Here is a 12,109-nt window from a genome sequence, read left to right as displayed (position 1 = left end):
AATAAGAAAGCAAGCTAACAAACAATATCAGCTGGATAGAAAAAGAGAGTGGATATAGGACTGCTAGAAAATGAGGCCGGAGAAATAATAATGGGGGACAAGGAGATGGCAGATGAACTAAATGGGTATTTTGTGTCAGTCCTCACTGTGGAAGACACTAGCAGTATGCCAAGTGTTGAAGGGCGTGAAGGAAGAGAAGTGAGTCCAGTTACTATTACAAAGGAGATGGTGCTCAAAAAGCTGCAAGACCTAAAGGTGCATAAGTCACCCAGACCATAGAAACATAGAAAACCTGCAGCACAATACAGACTCTTTGACCCACAATGCTATGCCGAACACGTACTTAGAAATTACCTAGGTTTACTGATGGCACTCTACTTTTCTAAGATGAACTGCACCTTAGGGGTAGTGGTAGAGATTGTAAAGTCATTAGTAATGATCTTTCAAGAATCATTGGACTCTGGCATGGTACCAGATCACTGAAAAATTGCAAATATCACTCCACTCTTTAAGAAAGGAGGGAGGCAGCAGAGAGAAAATTATAGACTGTTAGCCTGACCTCAGTGGTTAGGAAGATGTTGGACTCAATTGTTATGGAAGAGGTGATGGTGTACTTGGTGACACAGGACAAGATGGGACAAAGTCAGTATGGTTTCCTGAAGGGAAAACCTTTCCTTACGAACCTATTAGAATTCTTTGAGGAGTTTACAGGTAGGATAGTTAAAGGGGATACAGTGAATGTTGTATATTTGGACTTTCAGAAGGCCTTTGACAAGGTGCCACGTATCAGTCTGCTTACCAAGTTAAGAGCTCATGGTGTTACAGGAAAGTTAACTAGCAAGGTTAAAGCATTGGCTGATTGATGAGAGGCAACGAGTGGAAATAAAAGGATTCTTTTTCGGTTGGTTGCCAGTGACTAATGATGTTCCACAGGGGTCGATGTTGTGACTGTTTCTTTTTATGGTGTACATCAGTGATTTAGATAATAAAATAGGTGGCTTTGTTGCCAAGTTTGCAGATGATGTGAAGATTGGTGGAGGGGCAGGTAGTGTTGAAGCGGGAAGGACTTGGACAGATTAAGAGAATAGGCAAGAAAATGGCAAATGAAATATGGTGTTGGAACACGCATGGCCATGCACTTTGGTAGAGAAATAAATGTGCAGACTATTTTCTAAATGGGGAGAAAATCCAAAAAATCTGAGTTGCAAAGGGCACTTATCTTTGTAAGTGGAACAAGTGCTACACATGCCCTTACACTTCCTCCCTCACCACCATTCAGGGCCCCAGACAGTCCTTCTGGGTGAGGTGACACTTCACCTGTAGTCGGCAGGTGTGATATACTGCATCCGGTGCTCCCAATGCGGCCTTCTATATATTGGTGAGACCTGACACAGGCTGGGAGACTGTTTCGCTCTGTGTGCCAGAGAAAGCAGGATCTCCCAGTGGCCACACATTTTAATTCCATGTCCCATTCCCATTCTGACATGTCTATCCACGGCCTCCTCTACTGTCAAGATGAAGCCACACTCAGGTTGGAGGAACAACAGCTTATATTCCATCTGGGTAGCCTCCAACCTAATGGCATGAACATTGACTTCTCAAACTTCTGTGTGTGTGTGTATGTATATATATATAGAGACACACACACACACACACACACACACACACACACACTGTCCCCCTCACTATAACTCCTTGCCCATCCTCTTGGCTTCCCCCCTCCCCTTTTCTTTCTCCCTAGGCCTCCCATCCCATGATTCTCTCATATCCCTTTTGCCAATCAACTGTCCAGCTCTTAGCTTCATCCCTCCCCCTCCTGTCTTCTCCTATCATTTTGGATCTCCCCATCCCCCTCCCACTTTCAAATCTCTTACTAGCTCTATTTTCAGTTAGTCCTGACAAAGGGTCTCAGCTCGAAACGTCGACTGTACCTCTTCCTATAGATACTGCCTGGCCTGCTGCGTTCACCAGCAACTTTTATGTGTGTTGCTTGAAACTCCAGCATCTGAAAATTTCCTTGTGTTTGCAAAAGGACTAGGGAATCCTTGTGCAGAACACCCAAAAGGTTATCTTGCAAGTTGAGTCAGTGGTGAGGAAGGCAAATGCAATGTTAGCATTCATTTCAAGAGGTTTAGAATGTAAGAGTAGGGATGTGATGCTGAGGCTTTGTAAGGCACTGGTGAGGCCTCACCTTGAGTATTGTGAACAGTTTTGGGCTCTTCATCCAAGAAAAGATGTGTTGGCATTGGAGAAGATTCAGGGGAGTTTGACAAGGATAATTCTGGGAATCATCTGAGGAACATTTGGCTCTGGGCCTGTACTTGCTGGAATTCAGAAGGATTGGTGGGTGGAGGAGGAATCTCATTTTGAATGTTGAGTGTCAGACAGTAGATGTGGAAAGGATGCTTCCCATGTTGGGGAAGTCTAGGGCAAGAGGGCACAGCGTTACAACAGTGGGGCATCCATTTAAAACAGATGCGGAGAAATTTCATTAGCCAGAGGGTGGTGAATTTGTGGAATCTGTTACCACAGGCAGCTATGGAGGCCAGGTCGTTGGGTGTATTTAAGGCAGAGATTGTTAGGTTCTTGATTGGCCATGGTATTAAAGGTTACGGGGAGAAGACCGGGTGTGGGGCTGAGGAGGGGAAGAAAGGGTTAGCCATGATTGAATGGCAGAACAGACTTGATGGACCAAATGGCTTAATTCTGCTCGACTGTGTTATATTCTTGTATGTAAACAAGTAGTGCAAAAAGAGAGCAAAACAAATTTTAAAGAATTGGTGAGGTAGTGTACATGGGTTCATTGAGTTGAACTTTGATATTAATGCTCATCCTACTAGCTTGGTGCATGTTTAAACTGCATCTAAGAACTAATTTCTGTCAATTTTGGGCATATCACATAGCAGAAAAAACCTTTAATGTTGGCCTGCATTTTGTAATCTAATGATTCAATTAGTTAATTCTGAAGTAAGGCTTGATAATTGACCAATGCCCTCTTACCATCATGGGAGCTACAATAGCCAGGAGCTACATTTTGCCATTTTACACCTCTTTCATTCCCCATGGTTATCACCTCCTTCTGATTCCCCTCCACCTTCCCTTCTTTCCATAGTTCACTGTCCTCTCTAATTAAGTTCCTTCCTCTTCCTCCTATCCGCTCCCAGTTTGTTACTTCATGCCCCCTCAAACAAACCCACCCACTTTCTTCCTCAGCTGGTCCGTCCTTTCTCCTGCCAGCTTCTCATCATTCCTCCCCCCGCCCCCCCACCAAACCTTATTAACTTATTCTGGCTTCTGTCCTCTTGCTTCTTAGACCTAATAAAGAGTATCGGCCTGAAGTGTCAATTGTTTATTTCCCTCCATAGATGCTACCTGACTTGTTGAGTTCCTCCATCATTTTTTGTGTGAGGTACATTTTAACAGTGTTATGCAGCATGTAGGACACTGATTGTCATAGTCCACAGTCACAGGCTTACATATTTAATTACACTTAGAATGTAAAACACTCATCTCTGATATAGATTGTCAGTAATAGGTTCAAGTTTTGCCTCACATGACACACTTCCTTCTTGCTGTCCTGTAATTAATAAATGTAACTTCAAATTTGATCAGTGGTAGAAAGGCTTGTGTAAAACTTGATGGTGATCGCAGTTTCACTTCTGAAAAGAAACCAGTCGTTTTGTCAATTTTTGTAATTTTTACAGATGTTTTGCATGTTTCTTTCTGCAGTCACCTTTCATTGGACGTTGTCTCTTCTGAAGACTTTGATTTGTGCATTTTGAATCAATTTATTTTATCTGTCTCTTTTATAGGTTTCTGTCATTTGGCAACAAGGTTTACTGCTATCAGCCATGCAAATTTTACTTTCCATTTGTAAATCCACTCTTTGTTCAGTCCTGCTCAAAACATATTGGCCTATTTACAGCAGCATGTATTGAAATTTAATTCTGGTTTACCAATTGAGAGGGGTTGTACACTAAATGACATTACTGAATACTAGCTGAAAAGAGTTGAACCTTTTGTCAGGCTTTAACAAACTTCCTGCTTCCTTTGGTTATAAAAGATCCCGTGATGCTATTTACAGAATAATACAGGGAATCTCACATACTAACCAGTTTTTATATCAACCAATATCACTAAAAGTGTATATGGGATTGTTTATCTCATGGTGTTTGCAGGACCTTGCTCTGCTTTATTTCTACATGCAATGACAGTAAACTTTGAGTCTACCTTGAACTGTAAAATGGTTTGGGGTTTGTGGAAGTCATGAGAAGTGAAATGCAAATGAAGTGCTATTATCGCCCTGATTTTTTTTAAAATGACCTTTGGACTGTGGTCCCTGTCTAAATGAGTTCAACATATAAAATTAGGTAAATCATTCATCATATTCCTTTGAGTGAAAGGAGGTATGAGAATGTAGATTCATCTGTATAGAAGCATCTACTTTTTTACTATTAAAACACTATCATCTACAGTAATACTTTTGCATAGAAGTTATTTAGGATGTAAAAATGATGGTTAAAATTTTGTATGGTTATTTCCTTTGACTATGTTTAAGACAGTTGATTTATTGGTTGCAACAATCAGTCTACAGAAAAGGTCTCTACAGGTTAAGCAGATCTGTGGGGGAGCTGGGAAGAGAGGAATTGTTGTTTGGGGTGAAAACCCAGCAACAGGATTGAGGACAGATGACCAGAATAAAGAGGAAAGGAGTGCTGAGACAGCTGATAAGTGGACTGGTGGGGAGGGGTTTTTGAAGTATGAAGAGCAGTTAGATCTAAGTTGGTTGGAGTTTGGAGACATGATAGATGGGGGCAGGCAAACAAAAAAGGAAGTTGGAATAAGGACATTGGGCAGGACTAAGATGGAGGCAGCTACTGGCAGGTGATGCATGGGAACATAAATGCTACTAGTTTTGGACTGGAAGGTGATAACAGGAATTAGTATGAGAGGAATTGAAGACAAGGAGTAGATGAGTGAGGGTCAAGATCCAGTGTGTGAAACATATGGGCAGCAGCTAGATGGAACTGGGTGAGGGAAGGAGACAGATATGGGTGACGGGAGATGCTGGAGGGGTTTGTGGAAAAAGGGATAAAAAATAGGCAGACCAGAGGATCCGGAAGTGAGAAGGCTGGGGAGTGGGGCAGAGAACAGGAAGGAAAGGTTACCTGAAATAAGAAAATACCATTTTCATATTGTTGTGTTGTGGACCACCCAGGCAAAATAAGAAGTATTGCTTCTCTAATTTGAGTAAGGAAGCACTCAGGAAAGTGGAGAAGGCTGAGGCTGGACAGGTCCATGTGAGAATCACAAGGGAATTGCAACGGCATTCAACTGGCAGTTCAGGATGGCCTTTATCAACAGAGCAAAAATCCTCTGCATATTGGCGAGACCCGATGTAAACAAGACTGCTATGGAAGCATCAAATACAATAGACAAAGTTGGAGGAATTAGAATTGAATCTTTGCTTCACCTGTTTGGCTGTCTGGTTACTGCACCTTTTCACTGATTTGTTTCTTTGATTTCAGGTGGAGAAGATTGAAAATCGCTGTCTGGAATTGTTCAGGAAAGACTATGTGTACAGTGTGATTCAGAATCCAAACGGAGAGCTTTGTGGGCATTACCCCCGCCAGATCATCTTCAAAGAGTATGCAAGCACAGAGGGTGGTAAAGACAGGTAATGGGATTGAATTAACATATCAAAGGTTTTGTGAATTTTGTGTAATTGTTCAGGTCTTGGTATTTTTCCAAAGAGGTTACAGTATAAGCTAGGCTGCGTTATGATTGTGAGGATGGTGAAGAGTCAAGATATGGGAGCAAGAATTGACAGTGATTTTTGGAATTTTAATTGCTAATGACGTGTCATGGGTTTGAATGTTGCTGAGGCTCCTTGCTATGTCGTACTCTGCAGTTGCAAGTAACCTAATCAATTATTCAGGTTGCTTTTGATCCCTTGTGTGATGTATCCCTTTCACCAGTTGTGTGTTTACATGGGCTGTCTTATTCAGAATTTCAGCTGATGTAGTTATGTGACGAGTTATCAGTATTTTCGAGTCATAAAGTTATACAATGTGAAAACATATTCTTTGGCCTAATTCATCCATGTTGATCAAGATGTCCGTCCGAGTCCCATTTTGCCTGCATTTGGCCCATATCCCCCTAACCCACTCCAGGTACAGGTAACTGTTAAGTGTCATTTTCTCTGGCAGCTTGTTCTATATACCCATCAGCCTCTGTGCGCAAATGTTGTCCTCAAGTTTCCTTTAAATCTTTTTCCCTTGCACCTTAAAGTTGTTTAGTTTTAGACTTGCCTACCCTGGGAAAAGACTGACTATCAATCTATCTACTGTATGCACTTCATTTTATCAGGTCATTGCTCAAGTGTGGTCTAACTAGTATTTTATAAAACTCCGGTAGGGTACCATAGCCCTAAAAGGACAGTGTGCTGTATGCGGCCTTCATCCATTTGTCTACCTGTTTTTCCACTTTCAGTGAACTACAGTGTGTACTTTACTGTTTAATTGCAAGCCCAGAGCACTACCATTCACTGTATATCCTGCTGTGGTTTCACAAAATGCATCACTTTGCGTTTAACTGATTTCAGTTCCCCTGCCATTCCTTTGCCCACATTCCCAGATGATCCATATGCCTTTGCAATAATGGAAGCACTGAAGGCATTCGGGAAGAGAAATGATAAGTTAGAACTAGAATTTGTAGCTGAACAGTGAAAGAACTGAGATTGAGAAATGTCTGCATTATATTTTCCTCTATATCTCCATGGTTCTTCAGGTTAAAGATTGGTGATTCATTTATCAGCTCCATTAGAACAGTTCTTGATTGCCTCTCTCCAAAATAAATGTTTGTAGCTGATCAAGGCAACAGATTTGTCCGATCTGGAAAATGAAAGCTTGTTCAGTCCCAGGCCTCCTCTACTGCCGTGATGAAGCCATGCTCAGGTTGGACGAATAACACTCCAACTTGATGGCATGAACATCAATTTCTCAAACTACCGGTAATTGCACCCCTCCTTCCCCATTCCCCATTCACCATTCCCTTTCCCTCTCTCACCTCATCTCCTTAACTGCCCATCTCCACTCTCTAGTGCTCCTCCCCCTTCCCTTATTTCCATGGTCTTCTACCCTCTGCTATCAGATTCCCCCTTTTCCAGCCCTTTATCTGTTTCACCGATCAGTTTCCCAGCTCTTTACTTCACCCCTCCCCCTCTACCTACCACCAAGTACTATTTCTTCCCCCTTCCCCCCACCCTTTTGCTCTAACTTTTCATCTTTTTTTCCAATCCTGATGAAAAGTCTCAGCCCGAAACTTCGACTGTTTACTCTTTTCCATGGATGCTACCTGGCTTGCTGAGTTCCTCCAGCATTTTGTGTCTGTTGCCAATTGATTTTATCTTTGTCTTTTTTGGGAATGTGCAAAATAGTGAATGGATTCAGGTCAACAGAGACTGAGTACAGCATATATTCATTTTGTAAGAACTTATTTTTACCCCATTCTCTCTTTTTTAATTGTGAGTGGATCTCCCCCATCCTCTCCAAACCCCTGCCTTCCCGCCCCTCACAACTGCTGTGGCATTGGAGATTCATAGTGGGCACTTCTGCTTCAATTTTGAGAGTGATAATTATCAAATTGAACAAGAAATGCTGCTTTCTTGAACATTGAATTCCTTTTTTCAATTGTAGTTTGCTTATTCTCTCTGTTTAATAAGGTAATTAAAAGAAAATAATCAGGAGAACAGTGTATTTATTTAAAATCTATCCTAATGGTTTTTAATCAATTTAAAGGCTGAGTATATAAAAGGCACTATTCAATTGTTTTGGCTCTTCATTGGCCTCAGGTGAACTTTCATTTCCTTTTATATGATTTCAACTTCTAACTGTTTCAAAACCCAGTATCAGTGACTGGTACTGATACTCCTGAAATAAGGAATATTTATAAAATATCAGGACACAAAATCAGCAGGAAGAATGGCTTAACTAATAACTAAGCACAGGAGAGTTCACTGACTCTCCTAACCTGGGCAGCAATATGAATGATGGCTGAAATACCAGCATCCCTCACAAGGTATCATCCCCAATGCTGTACCCAGTAGGACACTGAAAACCTGTGCCAACCAATTATCTGCCATATTCAAGGACATCTTCAATCTCTCACTGCTGTATTCAGAGGTTCCCAGCTGCTTCAAAAGGGCATCAATCATGCCGGTGCCCAAGAAGAGCAGGGCGAGCTGCATCATTAACTATTGCCCAATACGTAGAGTATATTCTGACTGGTTGTATCACCGTCTGGTACAGAGGTCACAATACACAGTAACGAAAAAAGCTGCATGGAGTTGTAAAATCAGCCAGCTCCATTTTGGGCATTTGTCTCCACACCACTGAGGACATCGTTGAAAGGTGATGTCTTAAGACGCAACATCCATCAAGGAGAACCCTCGCAATCCAGGGCATGCTCTCTTCTTATTACTACCATCAGTGGGGAGGTACAGGAGCCTGAAGACTCAGTGTTTCAGGAACAGCTTCTTCCCCAGCTCCATCATATTTCTGAATGGTTCATGAACCCACAAACACTACCTCACTATTTTGCTCACTCTTGAACTATTTGTTACTTAAGATATTTTTTATTGTAATTTTTATATGCTGGATTGTACTGCTGCCACAAACCAACAATTGTTACTTCCTAACATCCGTCACTGATAATAAACCAAATTCTGATACTGATTATAGAGGGGAAAAAGAACATTTTTGGTGGTGTAGTTGACTACTTAGTGCAAAATATCACACCTACAGTGAAATTATCCTGTCCCTCAGGATTTTTTGGGTCATCCTGGGGGGATTTTTTTTTTTAAAGTCACAATTCTCCAGCACATAGCAGGACATCACAAAACATTTTTTAGTCAGTTATATATTTCCTGGAACATGCTCTCCTACCATTTCTACATACCCATGCTTTATCATCGTTCATTTTGTTAACACTGAACAAAATTTAGAATTTAATAGAAAAATGTGCTTTTATTTGTACGTGTTACAGCCATCTATATTGTACTAATACAGTCGACCTTCACTAATCCAACTACCTGTAATCTGGTTCCTTTGATAATCCGACACTTCTCAGGTCCCAATGGTGCTGGATTAGTGAAGGTCGACCTGTACCAATGTTTGTGTTTCTCAGTCAATCATAGTTTTCCCCCATTCCTCGTGTTTGCGTTTTCCCCCATTTGGCTTTTTTTTCTTTGCTTGTTATGTGCCAATTGATTTTCAGAAGTATAATTTCTTGTGCACTGCTTTCTATATTATCTAAGAAAGGTACATCCATCATACATGGGGCAAAGTGATGGCCTGCTTCACTGCCTGATACATCAAAGTGAAGATAAGTTTATTCTCTCCCTGTAAAAAAAAAAATAGCCTTCCATCTTTCCTTGTTAAGGCTGTACAGTTGGAAGAATTTGTACTTTAGCCATGGTTGTCATGGTTGGGGTGTGAAACTGAGAACTGCAGTTATATAGAGAATGATCAAGCAGCTGTCAGAATAGTTCCTGTCATTTTACTAATCAAATTTGGGTGGGATATCACAAATGAAATTGAAATATATTTTAGCCCAAGTTGGAACAAGACAGAATTTTACATTTAGGGAGAAGTGCAGTTAACAATGGCTGTTTAAAAAGAGGTGGTTAACTGAAAGAATTGTTAAATTGTTGTTGCACCTGGTTTTACTTCTGTTTCTTTGGCTGACCGCTGAACCTGAATGGGAAATCAGTTAGTGCAATGAGTTTCTATACTGCCGTTATAGTTATAGAACACAACAGCACAGAAACAGGTGCTTCGGTTCATCTAGTCCATACCGAACCATTAATCTGCCTAATCCCATCTGCACCTGGACAATAGCCCTTCATACCCTCTCCATCTGTGTACCCATCCGAATTTCTCTTAAAAGTTGAAATCCAACCACATCCACCACTTGCACTGGCAGGTTGATACTTCTGTTGATATTTGATTATGTGATGGATGTAGAGGCTGATATAGTCCATTTTTCTAGGTAATTTAGCTCATTGGAGTCATTTGCAAAGTCTTTACTAATTAAGGTGCAAGGTTTCATATTAAATACTTGTGTGCATTAGTGGAATGACTCCTTTTTCCTTTAGTATTGTAACCATTTACCTATCTAATATTGGTCCTTTTAAAATTTCTGCTACCCCTTAAAAACCCTTAGTTCAATGGAGTTTTGGTGTTTGGCATGATAAGTACACAATTAGGATAATGTACAAGATAAGAAATAAGGGTAGAAGTTGACTATAGGAAACCTGGAAGCTGTTGGCTATTCAATAAATTTACTACTGATGATTTGACTCAATTCTACTTTCCAGCCCATATTCTATATCCCTTAATTCTAAAAATATATTGATCATAGCTTTGAATATTCTCATCCTGAGATGCATTTCAAAAGTGTTTCAAAGATTCACACACCTCAATGAAGAAAAAATCTCTCTTGACATCAACCTTAAATCTTTGTCTCTCTCTCCTCTAACTATTTGCTGCTGGTTCTAAAGTCATAAGAAAAGTAAAGGAGCCAGCCAGCCTCCATCCTGACAAGCATAATATTAAAATTGAGGAGAAACTTGTGGATCCCTCAATTATGAAATAATACTAAATGCTGGAAACACTTGGCAGGTCAACAACACCTGTGGAATGAGAAGCAGAATTATTGTTTCAAATCAAAGACCTTTTTGTTGGGACTTTCCAATCCCCTTTATATTCTTGAGTATGGTTAAGTTTTATTCTTATAACTCCAGAAATTAAAGGCCTATTCGTGAAATCTTTCCTTATTTCATTATCCTTGGAAGCTTGTCATCAAGTTTAATTCTGCTACCTCTAAGCCAAATATATCCTTTGAAATAGGTGCATAACCTCTAAATGCCCTTATAGTTCTTCTTATGAAAAGATTTTCTTGTTACAGGGGTGAAGAATCAAATATTTACACTTACTTTATTCAGCCTGCCAATTTGTTGCCTCAGTAATCTATCTGTAACACATGGCAATCTCTTTCCATCTTAATGTTACTTTACTTTCTAATTTAGCATTGTCAGCAAACTGGGATACTTTACAATTGGACCCTTCATCCAAGTCATCAATGTAATTTATAAATAACTGAGACCCAAGCATTGATCCTTAAGAAGTCTGATTAATTACAACCTAACAGTTCTAAAAATTCTCAGTTTATTTTTGCTTTGTTTCTTTATTTGCTAGATGCTGGGGGCTGTTTCTCCGGCTGTGGAATCTAGTTCCATGTGGCACAATTTCAGAATAGACTAAGAGGAGGAGAAATTCTTCACTCAGTGATAAGCTTTGCAATTCTCCAACTTGGATGGCTGTGAAGACTCTGTCATTGTGCTCATTCTAAATGCAGATTTTTGGATATTGGAGGGATCAGGAATATGGGAGTAGTGGTGGAATATTGTACTGAACAAAAAAAATCAGCCACTATCTTAATAAACTGCAGAGCCGGGTCAATTTAATGAGCCTTTACATTTGTGTCAGGACTTTGTTTACTTTGTGTATGATAATGAAGCAGCCTACAATGAGGAAATCATTACCCTAACACAGTGGTGTCAGGAAAACAGCCTCTCCCTCAACGTCGCAAAAACAAAGGAACTGGTTGTGGTCTACAGGAAGAATGGAAACAGGCTAACCCCTATTGACATCAATGGATCTGGGGTTGAGTGGGTGAACAGCTTTAAGTTCCTCGGCATGAGCATCACCGAGGATTTCATGTGGTCTGTACATACCGGCTGTGTGGTGAAAAAGGTACAACAGCGCCTCTGTCACCTCAGACTGTTGAAGAAGTTTGGTATGGTCCCTCAAATTCTAAGAACTTTCTATAGAGGCACGATTGAGAGCATCCTGACTGGCTGCATTACTGCCTGGTATGGGAATTGTACCTCCCTCAATCGCAGGACTCTGCAGAGAATGGTGCGAGCAACCGAGTGCATTTTTTAATTTGAACTTCCCACTATTCAGGACATTTACAAAGACAGGTGTTTAAAAAGGGCTCAGAGAATCATTGGGGACCTGAGTCACCCCAACCACAAACTGTTCCA

At 40.6% G+C, this 12,109-nt stretch overlaps 1 protein-coding gene across 2 annotated transcripts in view; it reads left to right on the top strand.

Annotated features, from left to right (window-relative positions):
* mtmr14 (myotubularin related protein 14) overlaps window positions 1-12,109 on the top strand; it is a 110,488-nt gene that overhangs the window by 2,353 nt on the left and 96,026 nt on the right. For both annotated transcript variants that reach the window (XM_072280852.1, XM_072280853.1), the window contains exon 2: window positions 5,529-5,677. In XM_072280852.1, the coding sequence (XP_072136953.1) occupies window positions 5,529-5,677 (149 nt within the window). The remainder of the gene's footprint in view (window positions 1-5,528; window positions 5,678-12,109) is intronic.

This window comes from Mobula birostris, chromosome 16 (genome assembly GCF_030028105.1).
Source record: "Mobula birostris isolate sMobBir1 chromosome 16, sMobBir1.hap1, whole genome shotgun sequence".
In the NCBI taxonomy this organism is placed as follows: domain Eukaryota; kingdom Metazoa; phylum Chordata; class Chondrichthyes; order Myliobatiformes; family Myliobatidae; genus Mobula; species Mobula birostris.
This window is presented reverse-complemented; position numbering and strand designations above follow the sequence as displayed.